The 21,110-nt window shown below is 42.9% G+C and overlaps 1 protein-coding gene across 3 annotated transcripts in view; it reads left to right on the top strand.

Annotated features, from left to right (window-relative positions):
* The first annotated feature begins 870 nt into the window (after positions 1 to 870).
* VPS39 (VPS39 subunit of HOPS complex) overlaps positions 871 to 21,110 on the top strand; it is a 44,974-nt gene continuing 24,734 nt past the window's right edge. For 2 of the 3 annotated variants that reach the window (XM_024567368.4, XM_053927870.2), the window contains exons 1-9: positions 871 to 1,110; positions 8,439 to 8,504; positions 13,104 to 13,136; positions 13,607 to 13,671; positions 14,004 to 14,046; positions 15,414 to 15,508; positions 16,440 to 16,538; positions 17,169 to 17,261; positions 19,232 to 19,415. In XM_024567368.4, the coding sequence (XP_024423136.1) occupies positions 1,038 to 1,110; positions 8,439 to 8,504; positions 13,104 to 13,136; positions 13,607 to 13,671; positions 14,004 to 14,046; positions 15,414 to 15,508; positions 16,440 to 16,538; positions 17,169 to 17,261; positions 19,232 to 19,415 (751 nt within the window). In that variant the 5' untranslated portion in view covers positions 871 to 1,037. The remainder of the gene's footprint in view (positions 1,111 to 8,438; positions 8,505 to 13,103; positions 13,137 to 13,606; positions 13,672 to 14,003; positions 14,047 to 15,413; positions 15,509 to 16,439; positions 16,539 to 17,168; positions 17,262 to 19,231; positions 19,416 to 21,110) is intronic. The other variant, XM_024567369.4, reaches the window with a different exon arrangement.

Below are 21,110 nucleotides of genomic sequence, written 5' to 3'. Positions count from 1 at the left end.
TTGTGTTTCTTACTACTTGAAAATACTTCATTTTACTATCAGAAACAGCATTTGGTAAAGATAGGACAATATTACTAATTTACAGATGAAGAAACTGACATCGTGTAAAAAAAATTGTGATCAGGGCCATTTTTTACTATCATAGACTCACCCCATTTTTCTTTTACATTTTTTCTTTAAACCAATAAATATGCTTAATTTTATGGCATACCTGCTGTTTTTTGTGGGTAAATTGCCAGATACTGACCATTCCTACAGTGGTTCTCCCTTTGAGTGCATGGACTCACCTTGGGAACCTAATACAACAGGCTGCTGGACAGGATTTCTGATGGAGTAGGGCTGGAATGAGGCCTGAGACTTCGCTTTTCTAACAAGTCCCCAGGCGATGCTGCTGCTGCTGATGGTCTAGAGTCCACCCTTTGAGAACCACTGGCTTGAAACAACCTTTAAAATCTAAAGGTAAGGCCGCGATTATAATAGTAATACTAAAACTACCATTTATTGAGTGCTGTGTGTTAGGCGTTGCTAAGTTCTCACAACGCTAGGTCGGCACATGATACTGCCATCATTTTGAGGATAAGAATAAGTCCTAGGGAGGTTAAATTTCTTAAATGCTACAGCTAATTTCCTGAATGGCCGCTCTCCATCCCAGGTCCGACGCCATAGCCCGAATTCATTCACCACCACGCTACAGTTCCTAAAACAGCTCTAAGATTAAGATCTTTTTCCTTCCTTGTTAAGCCCATGGCTACGCCGCGACGGAAAACCTCTGGATCAAGGGCGAAATGGAAACCCAAGCCTTATTGCATTTCTTGGAGATGCTCTAAGAGCCGGGCGGAAGGGGCGGGACTTTGCCTGCGGAAGGGGTGGGCTTAGGCCTGCAGGAAGTCCGGTGTTGATGATGGCTCTGTTACTGAAGGCCCTGTAGTTGGGGTCCCTGGCCAGGTGCTGGTCGGCCCTCGGTGTGGTTCTCTGTTCACGAGCCCGTCCCGGCGCACTCAGGGTGAGATTGTCACAGCGACTCCCTGCTCGCCGCCATGCACGACGCCTTCGAACCGGTGCCGATCCTAGAAAAGCTGCCTCTGCAGATCGACTGTTTGGCTGCCTGGGGTGAGCCGAAAAACCGAGGGTTCGAGGTGGGGCCCGGGAGCGCAGGGGCGGCCCGGACCTATTACAGGGCTGGCGAAGTGGACTGGCGGACCTATTACAGGGCTGGCGAAGTGGACTGGCGTCTGGCCGACAGGGAACTGGAATAAAGGAGTGCAGATTATTGTAAATAGCAAGGGCAGTGGGGCTCTTTGGGCGATCCCAGGTACCCAAACATTTTAAGGATGTTCTACCTGCCCTTGCTCTTGGTGCAGAATTGGAGGTTGAGCTTTCCTCATTAATTGTGCTCAGCTTTGGCTTATTTCGATTACCAAGAAGTCTTTAGTTTGGAGGCACAAGCAGTGGGAAGTTTTCAGCCTGCCAGGGGCTTGAACTTACCCGGAATAAGTGTACTGGTTTGGCGGGGAGTGAGGGTGGGATTTAACAAGTTAGCAACATATGCCTTTTTCCGTTGGTGATCGCTCATTGTTCACTTGTCATCATTGTAAGTAACTCACATCGTTATTCTAAACTCTTATCTAGCCCAGCGATTTTCAACTGGTGTGCTGCAAGAATTTTTAATATGCAATACCTACTTAGGGGCACTGACTTCTTACCCCTTAAGATTGTTAAATTAAAAAATGACAACAGCCAACACAACAATAGCCATCCTGTGTGAATGAATCAAAATTATGCCTATTTTTGTCACATTAGCAAAAAATACATTTTTTGCTGTGCCACAGAGTTTTAGTAACTGGTTTATGTGTGTGATGAGATGAAAAAGGTTGAAAATCGCTGACTAGCCAAATAGTTGATTGTCTTATACTCAAGTGCCAAAGTTACCTAGGTCTGTAGGTAGAAGAGCATCATTCCAGGCTGTCATGAAATGTAACTGGTAAAAACTTACATAATCTTCTTGGAAGTGGCCAGGGTCAGACATCTCTTATCTCTTGTATACTGTGGAATACAATAGGGTTTGTTTTTATTTTAAGGTTTTATTTATTTATTTTTAGACAGAGGGGAAGGGAGAGAGAAAGGGAGAGAAACATCAGTGTGTGGTTGAGTTTCACACACCCCCTACTGGGCACCTGGCCCACAACCCAGGCATGTGCCCTGACTGGGAATCAAATCTGCAACCCTTCGGTTCGCAGACCAGCACTCAGTCCACTGAGTCACACCAGTCAGGGCACAAAAGGTTCCAAGGATCTAAACTTTAACTCTTACCTATGAACATTATGATCTTATCTATGACTGGTTGCATCTAACAGCCACCGAAGACCAAACAAATAATTTCAATCGTTCCTGTTAATGTCCAGGTACTAGAAATCAAGGGCCATAAAAAAGTGGCCCAGAACACTTAAACCAGATCTTATACTGAGCTAAGTCCTTGTGATGGGTCTGGTGGAATCTTGGTGGTGGTTGGCATGTCATGCATCGTCTGTGGACAGTGCCATCCAGTCAGCCTTGCAGAGTTCTTTACAGCCTCTTCAGCAGGGTGCCTCCACTACAGATCTTCATGTTAATGTATGCCCCTCCTGCCTTTAGCAGCTCTGAGCCTATTTAAATCATACCTCCATGTAAATCACATCTTACTATCACTAGTAAGCTGTCCTAGTCCTTTGGGTTAAAGAGAGAATCTTGCTTCCTTCAGATATCTCAAGAAGGTCTCCATTTTCTATTCATTAAATGCTCTCAGAATTAAAAATAGAGGGGAAAAAACTTTTCAAAAGACCCAACACTATACAGAGGGAGTCATTCTCCTATTTCTTCATCAAATATGTATTAAGTGCCTACACAGATCAGGCTCTCTGCTAGGGACAGGAATATAAAGGTGAGTAAGACATAGTGCCAGTGCCTGTGCTTCTAGGACACACAGTGGGAGACAAAGGCATATAAACAGATTACGATACAAGGTAAATGATACTGGATACATATGCTGCCCATTAGGGAAACATGGAGGAAGGGTACCCAACTGCCTAGGACATACACTTGTGAAAAGGATGAGTGCGCTGCTTACCACACTCTCCTTACCCTGTCACATTGCTCGACTCTGATACCCTGTAGACCTAGTAGTATACATATCTCAGCCTCTCGCACCAACTCCACTTTGTCACAGTAAAGACTCCCTATACTTGTGCGTTTCAGGAAGACAGTTTTGTAATGCTAGGTAGCTTTTGACCTGCCTTGATGTCCCACCAAACATGAGAAATGCCTGTTGCCTACTAGGATGCTGTGATAGGTATTGGGCTCCAAGAGGCCATTTACCACCTCCTGCCTCAAAACTACTTTATTTTCAGACTTAAGCAGCAATGAATATTACTCTTTCTAGTCATTACCCCTTTTACCTGACATTCATCCAGGACCTCCAGGATCCAGATCATACGGGGCCAGACAGTATTTGAGCTGGAAGATGTCGTTGAGACACCATAATCTGTCTCTTGGGAAATGGAAATGAGGAGGGTACTCATGATGATGACTTCTCCCTAAACTCTGGAGAATCCAGCTGCCTTTTAAGCATCTTCATTTTGGGTGTCTAGTAACATGGCCAGAACAGTTCTTGATTATACTCTCCCAAAACGTGCCTATCCCCCTGCATCCCATATCTCAGCATTTCTGTTCACCCGTTTGGCTAAGGCCAAAAGCCTTGGAATCATTTTTGACTTCTCTTTTTCTCTTATACACCTCATCCAATCCATCAGCAAATCTTGTCTGTTCCACCTCCAGAATAAGTCTAGAATCCAGTCATTGCTTTCCATCTCCACTTTTTCTACTCTTGATGAGCTTACCATCCTCTCTCATCTGAATTACTACAGTAGTCTTCTTACTGATCACCCTGTGTTTGCCATTGTGCCATTTTCAGATTTTTTACCTACATAGAGGTGGATGGAGTGAGCCTTCGAAAAATTAATCTGATCACATCTCTTTTCTGCTCAGAGCCCTTTAGTAGCTTCCCATCACAACTAGAAGTTCCAAAGTCCTTTCCATGGCTGGCTACATCTGACATGATCAGGCCTCTGGTTACTTCCCTGACTTTATCTCCTATGCTCTTACCCCTTGCATCTATCTGGTACTAATCACACAGGTTTTCTTCCGTGAAAACACAGTGCACATAGCCACCTCAGGGCCTTTGCACTCGCTGTTTCCGCTGCCTGGCACACTCTTGCCTGAGATATTTCGTGGCTTGTTCCTCATCTCATTCAAGTGTTTGCTGAAATGTTACATAAATCAGCAATATCTTCCCTGACTATTCTCACTCCCTGTTAGAATATAAATTTCTTCAGAGTAGGAACTTTGTTTTGTATATTGTTCTATTTGCAGTTCCTACAACAGTTCCAGAGTCCTAATGGGTATCCATTGAATATTTGTTTAATTAATGAATAATGACATAACGGTAATAGCTTCCATTTATTGAGTGCTAATCTTATTGAGCTTTTATAAAATAATAACCACATTTTGCAGAGGAAGAACATGAGAATTTAAGTAATTTTTCAAGGTCATGTAAATTATGTCTGAATCTAGAGCCTGATTCCCAAACTTGAATGTATATTCAGATCATGTAAAAAAAAAAAAGTGCACATTTGTGTGTGTTATCTGTATGTGCATGTACACAATCATATTTGTGTATGTTATCCAAAGAAACAATGGAAAGATAAATCACAGGCTGCCAAAAGGCTTACTTGTAGCAGAAGTGAGAGAACAGGGTGCATTGGACAAGGATGGAAGCTAGATTTCTCACAGTTTTAGCTTTGGAACTACATGAATGTCTCGTGATTTTAAATGCAGATTTCAGGGCACCACTGCAGAATCATTGACTCAGGATCTCTGGGAGCAGGGCTTGGGAATGTGCATTTTTAATCAGTCCAGGTGATTCTGATGTGGCTAATTGGGGGTTTATGCTTTGAGAAACACTGTTCTTTGTTCTATGACCCAATGAAGGGAAGTGACTACTAGCTTATTCTCTGCAGTGGCCAGCATCGGTCCAGGGGTGACATTGTTTATCATGGAAGGCTGGACTGGGTTGTACTGTTGGACAGAGGTTCAATAGGGTAGTTATGAGCAAGAAGGGTCAGCCTCACTCACTTCCTAGGAGGGATCAAGTCCAACCTCGTGTGTCAGAATTAGGTCCTCAGGAGTTGTCTAGGGCTGACTTTCATTTGTTTATGTGTGTGCTACTTATTTGCGCAGCGTGTTCCACCTCCTGACGTGCAGTGTTGAGCCTCAGAAGAGAATGTTTACCCCGTGCTGCACCTGCTCTGCAGGTGTCTCGTTATTTGTGTTGTGCACGTACAGCTGTGTTATGTGAGGACACGTCATAGAACGTGAAGGCCGAGTGTGGCTCAGGCCCTCTGGCCACCTGAGCCCCCACTGATTCTGTAACCAAATCAAGCCTCTTCCAGGTTCTGTGCTGTTACTGCATTTTCCGAACGACTTTGAAGGTTAGGAATGAGTATGTGTGTGGTGCTTTTACTATTTAAAGGGAAGTTGTTACTTTGCATATATGTAAAGGCATATTTTTCTCAGCACCTCCAAATGAAAGCTTGAAAAGGGTCAAATAAAATTTCAATTAAAATTTTAAAAAATGTTTTCAACGAACATATCTGGTTCCATTTTATGACCAGTACAGTAGACATTTGAAAAGAGACATCTATTGGCAAATAAATATTTCAGCAAAAATGAAAAATAGGCTCTCAAGTATTGTGTTTACGAGTTTGACTTCACGTAGTGGTCGTGCAGCTTCATGAGAATTCAAGCCCCGGTGGAACCGCATCAGGGACTTGCTGTACGTACGGTAACTGAGGCAAACCTGGAAGAACGTGGAGTGAGACCAGGCCAGCACAGGGGTCCCTGCAGACACTGTGGGAGACGGCTGTTGGGAGGTACCCTGTAGAGGTGAAATTGGTAGGCCTTGCAGACCTGATGGAAGTTGAGGCTGTTAAAAGAGATAAAGAAAAGCAGGAACTGGCAGAGGTTTGAGGGCACAGTGAAGAGGAAGGTGAGGGAGGATGGTGAACATTATGTTGGCCTTTTGGTTATAGATTTTTATGTATAAGAAATTTTTTTACATCCCCACTTCATTTTATTTATTTTTGAAATTTCAGTGGGTATCCTAAAAATCAACTTTAATATTACCAATTGCTCGATTCTGGGGTATCTAAACGATATCTTTTACAAAGCAAGCATTGTAGGCTGAATTCTTTTTCCCTATGTTCTTCTTCAGCGTAAATCTCCAGCATTCCACTAGAGCTAGTGTTATTTCCGATTTCCACTTATGTCATTAAGAGCACACAGTGCCTTATTTTCTGTGTCCTGCCTTTGCTTCAAAATACAAAATAAAAGAAGACAGAATCACTATCTTTTTCTGGACAGCTAAGGACATCAACCCGGAGAAATGTTGCTGCTGCGGCTCCCAGCTTGTTTTTACAACTGTAGTCACTGCCGCCCCTCTGGCCCACACCCACCTTTTGACGGGGAATGTCTTACTAAGTGCATCGCTGCATGTGGTTAGGTCCTGACTCTCCCACATCTTTCCACATGTGAGACTCTGGACAAGGTACTTATCCCAAGGCCCCAGCTCCCTCAGCTATAAAATGGGGGTTTATAAAAATGACATATTTCAAAGGATATTTGTGAGGATTAATGAAATAATGTATGATATGTGCTTAGTATTTCCTCGAATACAATCCATGCTCAGTGTAATTTATCTATTTGTACCACCATCTAATATTTCATTTTACAAGGGAGCAAGGGAGTACATGACTGACCTCTGTGTTACAGGGTTAGAAAGCTGAGGAAGTGTGTCCATGTGCTTAACTTCTCTTACTGAGCTAATACAGATCGGGCAGGTTGCGTATTTAAACTCCTTTGGAACCTCTTTCCCTTTAGTGGAGATCAGTGTCTCCCAAAAGTGTGGCCCCTGATCCAATAGCATCAGCATCACCTGGGAACTTGTTAGAAATGCAAGTTCCAAAGCCCATGTCCGGACCTGTTGGGTAAGAAAGAGGTCAGGGCCCGGCAATCTGTTTTAACAAACCCTCATGTAATTCTGATACACACCAAAGTTTAAGAACCATGGGACTCAACCTTTTCTTTCTTTTTTCTTTTTAGAGAGAGAGAAACATGTATTTGTTGTTCCACTTTTTTATCGTCCATTGGCTGATTTCTGCCTGTGCCCTGACTGGGGATTGAACCTGCAACCTTGGCGTATAGAGACAATGCTCTAACCAACTGAGCTACCCATCCAAAGCCTCAACCATCTGTTTTTAATAAGAGCTTTACTGAAATGTAATTCACATACCATACAATTCATCCACTTAAAGTGTAAAATTCAGTGGTTGTAGTACGTTACAGAGTCGTGCAAGTATAGCCACAGTTGATTTTAGAACATTTTTATCACCCTAAAAAGGAATCCCGAGCCTGTTAGTGTTCATTCCCCATTCCCCCCCCAACCTACCAGCCCTAGCCAACCACTAATCTTTCTGTCTCTATAGATTTGCCCATTCTGGACATTTCGCAAAACTGGAATCATACAATATGCGACCTTTTTTGCCTGGTTTCTTGCATTTAGCATAATGTCAGGATTCATCCCTGCTATAGCAGCACTTCAGTGTTTTAATAGCTGGCTGATACCCCATTGTACAGATATGCCACATTTTGTTTATCTGTCCATCAGCTGATGGACGTTTGGGTTGTTTCCGCTTTTTGGCTGTTACAAATGATGCTTCTATGGATGTTTGTGTACAAGCTTTTGTGTGGACATATGTACATACCCAGGGATGGAATTGTTAGGCCAGGTAGTAACTGTGTGTTTAATCTGAGGAACTGCCAGGCTGTTTTCCAAAGTGACTGTGCCACTTTATATTCCTGCCAACAATGTATGAGGGTTCCAATTTATTCCCATCTTCATCAACACTTGTTATTATCTGCTAGACCATATTTTGAGATAATGAATTCCATGAACTTAATATACTATTTTCCCAAAAGTTAAATCATTAACTTTCAGAGGTTGCCTTTTAGTTGTCATTCTTGAGATTAGATACCTAGTTTCATGTTTGTACTATCCATTTTATGATTTTGTAAACTTCCATGATATTTTTGGTCAGTTTAATTTTGAAACAATGAGCCAGGGACTTTTTAATTCTCTAATATGTCTAGTCTAGTAATTGTTGAATAAATGCATTTTTGATTAGTTGATTCCCAAGTATTTCTTGACTATGAACATTCTTTAGCTTTGCAAAACACCTGCTGTCAAAAAGAACTCACTTCCTTGACCTTTTGATTCTGATCGAAACCCTGAGTTAAAGAAATGGGGCCTGACTGAAGCTGGTGTTCCTCACAGCTCTCTTCTTTTCCAGAGGAGTGGCTTCTCGTTGGAACCAAACAAGGACATCTTCTTCTCTATAGGATTCGGAAGGATGTTGGTAAGTGGTGACTTTCCAAAACTGAGAAAGAAATGGCTTACTATCCATGTGACCAAAAAAAAAAAAAAAAAAGTTTTGATAGTCGGCTAGTGTACAAGTGTGAAATCAGTGATGTCTGGACAATGAAGGAGTGACTGGGGGCTGGGAGCAGCCCAGTGGGAGAGTGGGGAGAAGCACGTGAGAATCTCCAGGGGGTTATTTTTTTTTCCAGACGATACGCCCATATGCTCTTGAGGGCAGGGGTGGGGGAGAGCGGTTGTGGGGACTGGATGTTCCTCCCCTCCTCACTTTTTGGAGACTCACTGCCAGAAATAAATATTACTTGTGGGAATAAGATTTTTCTGTAAAGAATGTGGTAGTAGAAAAAAATTAGGAATCACTGATTTAAAAGACCTTATGAACTTAAGAGGGGCGGACCAGGAGAAGAAAGAGCTGGGTTTGAGCCCAGCTTCACTTCTCTTCAACCGCTCGATGGAGTAGGTCCTTTCCAATGTCGTTTTTCTCTCCCACAAACTGTCTGTTTGCCTTACAAATTTGTTGGGGTCAGATGCAATAAAATATTTGAAAGGACTTTAAAAACTAAAGTTCTAATCAAATGTGACTGTCAGTAAAAATGTAGAGTAGCAACTAAAAAGCACATGAGATGTATTCTGTTTGGGTACCCTCTAACACAAACAAGTACCTCCTTTCCTTTTCCTAATTTTATTTCTATGCTCTCTTTGTGGGAAATTGGTATGTTTGGATATTATGCCCTGGAGCGTCAAGTCTGTGGAAATCTGCTGTTAATGCCACAGTAGGTTGAACCATATGAAATTGTCATTATTCGACCATATTAGAAAAAAATTTCATAGCTTTCACCCTAATTAATAACTTTCTATAATGAATAGCTTAAGAAAAAGTGGAAATAGATCCTTCTCTTTAGAACCTGGAGCAAAGAATGGAAACATTGGGAGGAAAGAATACCTTACTAGTGTAGGGAAGGAGAAAAATTCTTCTTCCCTCTACTTATTTTAGGTTCATTGGCTGGGGATGTGTAAATTAGGCTGAGGAAAGACAGATTAACAAGAGAAAAACAAGTGGGGGTTATTAACTTGAGCACCCAGGAGTGATTAGATCTTGGGCCTCTGCATCATCCTAATAAGCAAACTGTGAGTTTTTAGGTAAGTGGCCAAAGGAAAAGGCCTTTGAGTTTTTACAGTGGCCAGTTGTCTGAAAGCAAATACATGGGGGAGCTAACTGGAGACAAGGTTGTTATGTAGATTCTTCTGCTGCCATGTCTGGGCTGATATGGATCATCTTGTAACTGTAGGGAAAGAAAAATTCTGTGCTTCCTGATAGAGAGGAGAGGAGAGACAGTTTTGTAAATTTATGTCCTGCTTTTAAGCAAATAGGAGGGGAGCAGAGAGAGCTTTTCTTATATCTGCTTCTTCTCAGTTGTCTCCAGCTCAAAATAATTCTTAAGCGAAAGTGCAATAGGAAGAGGAAGACGCCTGGCCAAGTTCTCTGGCGAGGTAAGAAGAAAAACCAGAAGTTCAAAACAGAACGTTGATGTCATTTCTAAGTGTTTCTTTCAGCTTTTCTTTAAATCAGGAATCAGCAAACTTGGTCCAAAAAGGACCAAATAGTAAATATTTTAGGCTTTGCAAGCGTAAGAGCTCTGTTGTGATCACTCAGCTCTGCTGGTGTAGCTGCAGGGCAGCCAAATAATGTTAATGAGGGGTCGTGGCTATGTTCCAATAAAACCTCATTTACAGAAACATGTCAAGGGCTGGATTGGAACCATGGGCAGTACTTTGCTGGCCCTTGCTTTAAATTTTTAGTTCTCAGAGCCAGGATATTTGCATTCTATGACATCTACCCAGTCTGCGATTTGAAAACGAAGCTTGCCTTGGATTTTATTCAGCGTTCAACAGCCGTGTTTTGACTGTGTACTTAGGGCTCAGCCACTGTGCAGGACACAGATATAAGATCCTAATATTCTTTTCCCCTGATCAATAATCAGTACTTTGTACCAAAAATATGAAATACTACGATAAAGCAACTTGTTTATGTACCATTTCTGTATAAGTGGTGAGAAATTGAAAATTAGACTATAAAAACAAATTGTTCAACCTAGTATAGACTCAAACTGATAGTATTAGTGTTACTCTGACTGGGAACGCTGGTGGTGACTGTTCCTTGCCCTGTGATCAATCCACCGTGTCACCTTTAACAAGTTAGTTAATCTTCCTGGGCCTCAGTTTCCCCATAGGCAACTTGAATACCAATAGTAACCTGCCTTAGACCATTAGGAAATCAAACTCTGATTAAAAACTTTACTTCTTCCCGTATCCTTAGAGAGCAGTTCAATTCTGGCCCCACTCTGCTCTGTTTATGGGCCAGAAATAGACCTGGGCCTCTGTGAATCAGCCATAGAACTAACTCGGCTTCTAAATTTGAGATATTCCAAACCTGGGTAGGTCTGCAACTAGCCCGTCTTTCTGAGGAAAGGCGGTGGGTAATCAGATGTCATGGAAGGACCGGGGTTAAGGGCTCCCGGTCCTCATCTGACCTGAGCCATCTCCGTGAGCTCAGAAAAGTCTCTCAGCCCCACTCTGCTCGTGTCTGAAAACAAAGGGGTTAGATCAGTTCACATACGGTCTTTACAGCTTTAGGTTGGCCTTTCAGAGGATCCGCAAGGTCAAAACTAGGTTTATAGCAACGCCAAGACATTATTTTTTTTTCGCTGACAATTATTGATATTTACACCAAGGGTACAAAAGTTAACAGCCGCTGAAACTGCTGGCCCCTTAGCACAAGATCAAGGGGACGGCCAGCAAACTCGTTGGCACCAGACTGCGCTGGCGGTCGTGTTCTCCAGCAGGCACCACGAGTGGTTTTGGTTTTGTTAAAGCCAGTTCACTTAAGAATGTTCTTTGTGAGGCAGTAAAAATTATTAATTTTATTATATCTTAACCTATGAGAACACATCTTTTTACTAATCTCTGTGATGTAATGGGCAGTTCACATAAAGCTCTTCTGCCTGGTGCCAAGGCACGGGGCACAGTAGCTGCTCAGTTTGGAAAAGTACTTGTGTGTCTGAGTTCTGAGCCGAACTGGCCACTTTTTTTTTTCTGGAGCATCGTTTCTACTTAGAAGAATGACAGACAGGTAGACCAGGGTTTCTCAGACCACTTGGGTATTGGGTAGATATTTTCTCAAAGATGAGCAAAGGGAGTCTGTCACTTCAAAAAAAACAACTGACAGTTTTTATTGCTCATGATTAAGTTAGGGCTGTCAAGAGAAAATAAGAATTGTGGGAAACTTGTATCCACCCCCGTGAGCTTGACAGCTTCTCAGCACTAAAGGTGTTTCTGATGAGACTGCGGCGGGGTGATGCGTGTGAGTTTGTTTCCTATGTGTCTGCTGAAGAAGGGAGCGGCGCTGGAAGGCCTGCGGCACCCGGTGGACCAGCACTTTCCACAGCATGACGTTTGGAATCATGAGTGAAAGGTCCACTCAAAGTGTAAGATCGACCAGTAGACTTCAACAGAAAAGTTCGTTCATAGGTTTCAGATTTCACATTGTAAGAAACTTCATTTGTCAAGCTTTGTTACAGTCTCAAAAAAGATGATCCCCAGTTATCTGGAGAAGCTGTTACACTGTTCGTCCCTGTCCAACTCTGTGTCCTGAACTTCAGCCAAAACGGTGCATCAGAACAGGCACCGGGCAGAAGCAGATGTGAGAGTCCGGCTGCCTTCCTTTAATGCAGACATGCGAAAATGTGAAACAGTGGATTTTTTTAACTTGGAAAAACAGTTTTTTCCATTGAAATATGTTACTTATGCTAAATGTAATGGGTTTATTACTGTTATTTTTGAGTTGATAAATATATTTTAAAAATTCTCAGTTTTAATTTCTAGTATGGCAAGCATTGATAGCTATAACCCACATAAAAGCTTTGGGGTCCTCAGTAATTAGAAGTAAGAATAAAGCCTTTTTCAAATAGAGAGCTCTTTATCAAACAGGAAGTGGCTGGATTATTTTTTTTCTTGTGAAATACAATGGCAGAAATACACGGCATGTTTCTGAATCTCCAAAAACTTTAGGGTCTCTTCTTTGTCTTCTCTGCGGAGTCCCACGTGGAGGAAGTATGACCAGCTTTGGTGGCGTGGGCCCTGGGGGCTGCCTCAAAGAATCTCCGCCCACTTTGGGTGGGCGGGAGCCCTCCTGGGTATGGGGAGCAGCGGGGGTCAGCGCCGTGAACAGTTTCTCCCGGCGCTGGGAGGCAAGCAGCCAGGTGTGGCCTCCCGCCTGGGCTTCCCAGGCAGCCCCAAGTGTGTTTCTGGGCTGTCTTTTCACCTGGCTGCTAACCTAATTGCTTGATCCATCAGATGCCTCAGATATGAAATTAGAATAGTAATTCTACCTGTTTCTTGGGGCATAGCTGTGAGGTTACAGAAAACATATTTTTAAACCGAAATAATGATAGCTCCTACTATTAATTATTTTCTGTTTTTACTCTTTGGTGACTTTTGAGGCTGAGTATTTTTGTCATCCCAGCAAGGCTGGCTTCATGCGTTTTTATGGTATATAACTTTCCCTCCTTTTTTGCAACAGTGCCAGCAGACGTGGCATCACCTGAAAGTGGCAGTAAGTGTAGATGCATTAAACTGCTTTAGCTCTGGGGATGGTGTCGAGTGTGTTTGCTCTGTCCCACGACCTCAGGTAGCGGCTGGGATTTACTGGGTCTGGATCTAAAGATGCTCTGGGCTGGATTTCATTGCTTGGGCTCTTACACTTGACTGTTACTTTTTACACTCTTTTTTTGTGAAATACTTTGCCAAGGTACTGTTTGGTAGGATAAGGTCTTCAGATTCACAAGTACCTTGCAGCTTCAATAAACTTCTGTGGTGTGATACTCTCTGCTAATGCCAAGTGCATGAAACCATCTGTTCTAAAATTGGAGTTGAAAGCAACTTATTGGCTCTCCTACATCTCCCACTTCCAGTCCTTTAGGAATTTTTAAAGATTCATGTAGGAGAGCAGCATGGAGCAGCATAATCCTGTTGCGGTTATTTGTATTGTTTCCCTATGTTACTGTGAATGTTTCTCTTTCGTAGGCTGCAACAGGTTTGAAGTGACACTAGAGAAATCCAATAAGAACTTCTCCAAAAAGATTCAGCAGGTAGGCGGCGATGGTGGTTGCTACATTTATATTTGACTTCTAGGAGACCCTGTCAAAACTAGAACTTCGGTGACATCGTTTAACTCTGAATCCTCTGCTCTGTCCTCCCGTTTATGCAGGGATCTCTGTCTCTGCATAAAGGATGTTGGGCTCCATCCATCGTGTGCCCAAGACCCTTTCACAGGCAGAAGTTGTGATTGCTCATAAGTATAAGTCATATCCCTGTCATTGGAATAGGCCCTTCAGTCTCTTTCGTACCGTGGTGAAGTGAACGTCCGAGCTAAACCTTGCCAGGAATGTTTAACTGAGTCTAATGATTTGCTGTTTTTCAGATCCATGTGGTTTCCCAGTTTAAGATTCTAGTCAGCTTGTTAGGTAAGAAAAGGGGTTATGATTATATTTGGTGTGTGAAAAAATATAAGCTACAACCTAATTAATCCTTTCATGGTTAATTTGATAGTCATTACTTAACCAGGAAACTGATGTGTTCCAAACCAGACATAGCAGGGTACACCGGTCACTCAGGCGGCAACATCCCTGATAAAACTGAGCTCTGTTCTCCGGGGAGTGTCACTTCATTCATCCACTCATTCATTCACGCAGTTATCAAGCAAATACTCACCGAGCCCTGCTCTAGGCACTGGGACTACCAAGTTGAATGAGGCGGTTTTTATCCTGTGCTCTGATTGTGAAGACTGAAATGACAGAAAGTACTGTATTTTGCCATATATAATGTATATACTTTTTCTGCCCAAATTTTTGAGGGGAAATTAAGGATGCACGTTATACATAGGTACAATGAATCTATAGCGTGCACTGGAAATGTGGGTGTGCATTATACACGGAAAAGTACGGTAATCATGGTACAGTGCAGAACGTTACATTGTGAAGTTATAAAAAGTGCTGTGGGGTATAGAAATGGGAGGGACAGCGTTATCAGTGGGTGATTAGGATTTTGACAGGAAGAAAGAGGTAGGCAGAACATTATAGGCAGAGGGAACAGCTTCAGCAAAAGCCCTGGCCAGACTTGGGCTGTGCGGTGGAGAGTGACAGGAGGCAGGTGGAAGACAGATCGGGCCAGGCCATGCAGGGCCTGTGTGAAAGCCGCGTTTTCGTGGAAGACAGCCAGTGAGGACTTTTCTTGACAAGCAGATGACTGGAAACTTGAGTACTGCACGCTCAGTACTGTTCAGCCCAGGGCCGAAATGGTAGAACCATTTTAAACTTAGGTTCTAGGTTGATAGAGGATCATTTAAAGTAACTAAATCTTATGACAAAGGTTAGCTACGAGGCCCTAGTGAAATTATTTTTCTTGCTTTGCTAGAAAAGAAATCCTTGTGGTGGATTTGAACAAGACCCACAGGGGATTTCCTTTCTCTTATAAGAGCCTCCAAATGGAAATAGCTTTGAAAACCGCTTCCTGTACAGATATTACATCACGATGTTCCTGACTTGAGAGAGTAAGAGTGCTTTTGAAGTGAAAGAGCTCTTTTATTCAAGCCAGCCCAAATTTAAAGGGACAGGATGCCCAAGTTCAGAAGACTGAGTGGCCTCTGAAATGTTTTGTAGTGTAATTCTGGTAACAGACCAGAATAACCATGTTAGTGAAACTGAAGGTACATCTTCAGCCTTGCCGTTTGGTTCTTGTGGTTGTTATAGTTACTATTATTTTTTTGTCCTGAAGGTGGCTATACTAGAGAATTGTCATAATTTATTGTGATTTTTTACGTCCTTCTAAACAGAAAATAATATTTATGTCCATGACCTACTGACATTTCAACAAATCACTACGGTTTCAAAGGCCAAGGGAGCATCACTGTTCACGTGTGACCTCCAGGTAAGTGTGGGCAAGATGAAGTTCGACTTTGTGCTTTACTAAGTACAGTCTGACCTGTATCATTTCTGCCATTAAGTGGGAAGAATAACACTGATATCCAAACCCAGCAGGGACTTCAAAGAGAGTATTTATATTAGAGAAATGTCCCCCTTAGCATGTAGTCTGAGGTTGAAACATTTGCATTCCTGGTATGTGCGTGCCAGATGTCTGCACGGCAGGAGGCAACTCGCTACGGATACAACACCTGTCGGGGCCAAACCGTTACTGGGAAATGAAACCTGTAACCGTACTGTGAACATAACAACGAGACATTAAATTGACTCTTGTTCTAAGCATATCATCTTAGATGTGGTCTTTGTCTTTAGAGTTTTTGTTATTCATGTTTTTGTTATTCTCCATGTTTTTGCCCATTCATCACCCCTACGTTCTTCAAAATCTGCCTTACCTCCAGCTTTGATTACTTTTTAGCATGTATGGTCTGCATTGAAACTGCATTGTTTTACATGTAGGCATTTTTTTCCCCAAGACTCCTTTAAAGGATTGAAAGTGGCCACTGAAGCATGCTGATCTCTGACCTGGGGTGTATTGCCAGCCATGAGCGAGAAACATTTAAGGAAAAAAAGGAGGAAGCTGTTATGTATTGTAGGTGCAGGCCTGTCTGGGGATTTTCCCCTCTGAATTATGAATATCCACGAGATTTTGGGGCCTTCGACCCGCAGCCCGTGGGGAAGAAGTGCTGCTCGGCCTGTTATTCCTGAGTGCTTCTTGGAGGATGGTGTTCTTCAGCTCAGCTTGTCTGGCACGGTGACTTAGTGTTTCAGGGGATTTTCAGATTAGTAGCCATTTCAAGGTAGAAATTCTCTGATCTAGTTGTCATTCAGTTATAGTCATGGCGTGCGCATCCTCATTTGCTCTGGGTGTGTCTTCCCAGCACACGGAGACTGGCGAGGAGGTGTTACGGATGTGTGTAGCTGTGAAAAAGAAGCTGCAGCTCTATTTCTGGAAGGACAGGGAGTTTCATGAATTGCAGGTAAAGTCCACTGTTACCTGGTCCATGGGTTCGGTGGGAGGGGCTGCTATGGTTGACTAACAGCTCGAAAGACTAACGGTTCAGTTTTAGTGTGGGTCAGGAGCTCAGGCTCGCAATTCTCTCCAGATGGGCCCTCTGCTATGAATGCCTCATGTGTACACAGGAGTGTATTTGTACCCACTGGTCCAAGTCTCATGGTCTTCACAGGAGGCAGTAACAAAACTGTACAGCGTCTGTACAGATTGACTTGTTTCCAAGTGGGTTTTCACCTTTTCCAAATGCACCTTGTCCAGTATTTGGGCGACTTGCAGTAAGTCCTCACTTAACATCGTTGATAGATTCTGAAACTTCAAGCAAAACTGTGTGGAACCAAATAGGCTAATTGATATAAACAAGAGTTAAATTCCTACAGCATCTCATCAACACTGTAACAAAACGATGTTGAAGGAAATGATGTTATTCAAGGTCTGGCTGTATTTTTATTATGGGTGGTTTCCTGGTCTTGTGCTTACAGAATTGAATTCAGACGAGGATAAGGGTGATTTTGCAGAATAGGGGTGGAGTAACAGGAATGTTGTGGCTTTTTTCTTTTAACATCTTTCCAATTAAACTCTTGCTCTCCTTCTTTAGGGGGACTTTAGTGTACCAGATGTGCCCAAGTCCATGGCATGGTGTGAAAATTCTATCTGTGTGGGTTTCAAGAGAGACTACTACCTGATAAGGGTAAAATGGTTATTTTGCCAATGTCATCAGTTTGTCTTGGGGGAGATGACTGTGCTTCTGAAGTGAGAGTCAGGAGACTGCCTTCAGTAGGGTTTTGGCGTAACAGGTTTGTGTTCACATTTGCTTATTTTTCATGCTCTCAGCATCTTCCACAAATAAGATGTCTGTGAATCTTAAGCCAGGCAGTCAACTCTCAGTTCTCTGCATAATGAATCTTCCACATCCTGTATCTGGTTATGGGAACAGATCGTTAGGGCTGCCTGCCTCTGTCCAACAGCATTATCGTGGGCTGTCTTCAGGCCTCCGTGCTCAGGAATTGTAAACTAATTTTAATATTCACTTAAGTCTGTTAAAGACTTTGAGATTTCTGCACCCCCCAAAAAATCTTTTAGTGTATTTGTTTTAAAAATTATTTTCACTGTTTTTTTTTCTAAAGTCTAAAAGCTACATATGTTTATTATAGAAAATAAGAAAATATAGATAAGGAAAATGAAAAAGGTACAAATCATCCATAATCCCCCCACTCAAAAAATAATCACTGTCAGCCCTTTGGTATGTGGGCTCCCACCCTATTTATAAAAATACCATGTTACACACATACGTGTATTATATTATAACCTGCTTTTTCTTTTAACCTAAGCAGTAAACATCCACAACATCGGTCTTTTTTCTCCAACATGCACACTCTATGCACACAGCTATGGAAAACGTTTGATATACCATTCATTCCATAGAATATTCCAAATTTCTTCGCTTCATACCCCTCTCATAATCCAGACTTGGCGTTCCAGAAGCCTTTCTTCCCACCTCCCTACCTCCCTACTGCCTACTGTATTAGCTCTTCGTTGTTTATCTAGTTAATACATGTTCCGTATCTATACTGTTGGAATATCCTGATTTTACCAGCATCACAGCTGCAGACTCATAAAGGGGTCTCTGTGCAGTTGACTGAGTGACATCTCGGCGTGAAGGTGCTGAGAGAGCCCATGAGGCTGGGAGATGGCCAGACATTGGCGTAGTTTCATCACCTGACAGCCTTGGATGTTGCCCTCACCTTCTTGAGGGTAGAGTCAGTTGAGGGTGGGAAATCTTGCCATGGGACCAGGATATTCAAAAGTCATTTATTTGCATACAGTAGAATTCATTTTTTTTGATAATAGAGTTCTGAATTCTGACAAATTGCCTAGAGTTCTGTAACCACCACCACAATCAACAGGTAGCACAGTTTCATCACCCCCAAAATTCCCTCATGCTGCCCCATTGTGGTCAAGCCCTCCTCATCCACTCCAACCTCTAATAATCTGTTCTTCGTCTCCTGTAGTTCTGCTTTTGCCACAGTGTCATATAAATGGAGTCAGAGTATGGAGCCCCTTGAGTCTGGCTTCTTTCACTCAGCATGATGCATTTGACACCCATCCGTGTTGTGTGTCGATTTATTCTTTTTTATGGCTGCGTAGTAGTCTATGGTATGACAGGACTACACTTTGTCTATACAGGCATCAGCTGACAGGCAGTTGTTTCCAGTTTTTAGCCGTCTGGTAAAGCTGCTGTAAACATTTGCATGTAGGTTTTCTGTGTAATGAAATTAACTTTTCATTTCTCTTAGGCAAATGCCTAGTAATGAGATTGCTAGGTTGCATCTCAAGTGTATGTGTAACTTTAAAAGAAGCTAACAGAACAACTGTACCAATTAGCACTCTCACCAGCAGTGTGTGAGTTCCAGTTGCTCTTCATCCTGGCCAACACTGTGTGGCCAACACATTGTCTCTGTGTTAGAGAAGAAGAGAGCTGGTTCCACACAGTGATGACAAAATGTTTCATAACAAATTCTATTTGTTATCTATTTCCTTATGCCACACAAGGACTATTATTGGCTTTTGTAGGTTTTGAGTTTTATCTTGATTTTTCCAGACTGTGGTCATGCCTCTGGCCAGAGAATGCTGGGTGACTCACTTTGTGTCTTTCTGTAGGTGGATGGAAAGGGGGCTATCAAAGAGCTCTTTCCAACAGGAAAACAGTTGGAGCCCTTAGTTGCACCTCTGGCAGATGGAAAAGTGGCCGTGGGCCAGGACGATCTCACCGTGGTGCTCAACGAGGAGGGGGTCTGCACACAGAAGTGCGCCCTGAACTGGACAGACATACCAGTGGCCATGGGTGAGACCAGCAGCGGCTGCTGTTGCCCAGTCCGGGCCGGGGTTGGGAGCTGCCTTTGAGGAGTGGAGTCCCATTCGTAGCTGCAGCAGACTGGTTTGCCGTTGCATTTGCTCTTGGTTCCCCTTCTTATAAGCAGACGACTGTTGTAGGGTTATGAAAAATGGGATATTATGTTTATTGTAGGAAGTTCATTTTTTCTCCCCAGAAGGGGAAAAATCTAAACAGAATTATACATTTTAGAAGTAATTGTCTAGTGCTATTTTTACTCCTTAGTTCCTTTTTAGTGGTTTTATTGTGTCCTCTGCCATATAGTAGAAATTTGTGGGACTTCCTTATTTGTTCCTGTAATGCACGTAACCCCGTATTGGAGGCATTTTGTATGTGGTGATCATTGCCTTTGCTTTCGTAGCTTGGAGGCGCAGACTGCATTTATTCAGGTGTCCGTCTCCGCCCTCTGCATTAGGCGTTTGTGTCTTACACCTGCCCCAGGCTCCAGCTCCCTGTGAAGGCAGTGCCCTGGAAGAATGAGTGTGTGAATGATGTCACTGCTGTGGAGTGGGGCATGTTGACTTTAAGGACTCTAAATCTGGAGATAAAAATTAACTTTTGGATAAAGAGAAAAAACTGCGTAAGGCACTGCTTAAGGTGTTAAATTGGATGAATTGAGATTCAGTAGTTCTGAAAGGGGACGTTCATTGCTCATTTGTCAGGAAGTAGCTTTATAACATCAGTAAGATTGGACTGGACCAGGCAGGGAGTTTAGGATCTGGCTTACAGAAAAATTACCTTTCACTCTGGGTAGAGAGAATGCTTTGAAAAATGAGTAGAAACGTAGAAAACATGCTGATTTGTGAGAGGGCATGACGGAGACTGAGCTGGCTAAACCAAGTGGTCTGGATTACGGAGCAACAAGGCTACGGCCAGAGGCCCATGTGAAGGTTGGAGAGGCCAGTAGATACCTCGATGGTAGAATGTTTTCATGAAAGCATCAAGTTCTAGGGTAGTTATTCTGATGGTGGTTAGAGATTAGTAGACCAGAAGGAGGATCAATCAAAAGGATAGTATTTTATAAGGCCCAGGATTATGTGCATTAATGAGTTTGAGGGGCTAAGAGCTTCACAAGAAGCTTCACGATGTTCTAAGGGCCCTTCTTTTCCTTCCAGAAGAACGTTGGTAGATTAGATGAAGATGTGTGTAATGTGCTTGAAGTATGTTTCTCATTCCCCAGTGTGAGAGTTCCTGCGTTAAAACCTTTGTTAGTGCCCGGTGCCTTCAGTGGTGTTTCTCAGAACCGTTTCTGTGCCTTAACCTGTTGAAGGAGAAGACACTCTTTCTAGGTAGGGTGGGAGAATCACCATCTGACAGGAGGAAGATAACTTCTTAAAATGGTGCCCCTTTAAACTTTATATTTCTGCTCTCATCTTGACTACTTCAGCCAGGCCCCAGCATTTTGGACTCCCCCTCATTGTCTGCGCTGCTGCCTTTTTCTCTCTTCTCCCCCAGCACCGTCCTGCTCATGGGCAAGGCCCCGGTCAGGGATGCTTCCTCTATGGACTCTTCTCTGAGTTGCAGGCAGGATTAGTCACTTCCCTCTTGTTGCTTCCAGAGCCCTTTCAGGTTTCTGCCCGGCACCCACAGTGTCCACTGTGCGCACTGAGCCCCATCTCTGTGCTTGTAGGAGCTCTGTGAGCTCTC

Source organism: Desmodus rotundus, chromosome 7 (genome assembly GCF_022682495.2).
Source record: "Desmodus rotundus isolate HL8 chromosome 7, HLdesRot8A.1, whole genome shotgun sequence".
NCBI lineage: Eukaryota > Metazoa > Chordata > Mammalia > Chiroptera > Phyllostomidae > Desmodus > Desmodus rotundus.
Note: the sequence above shows the minus strand (reverse complement) of the source record. Positions and strands in the feature narration are given on the sequence as shown.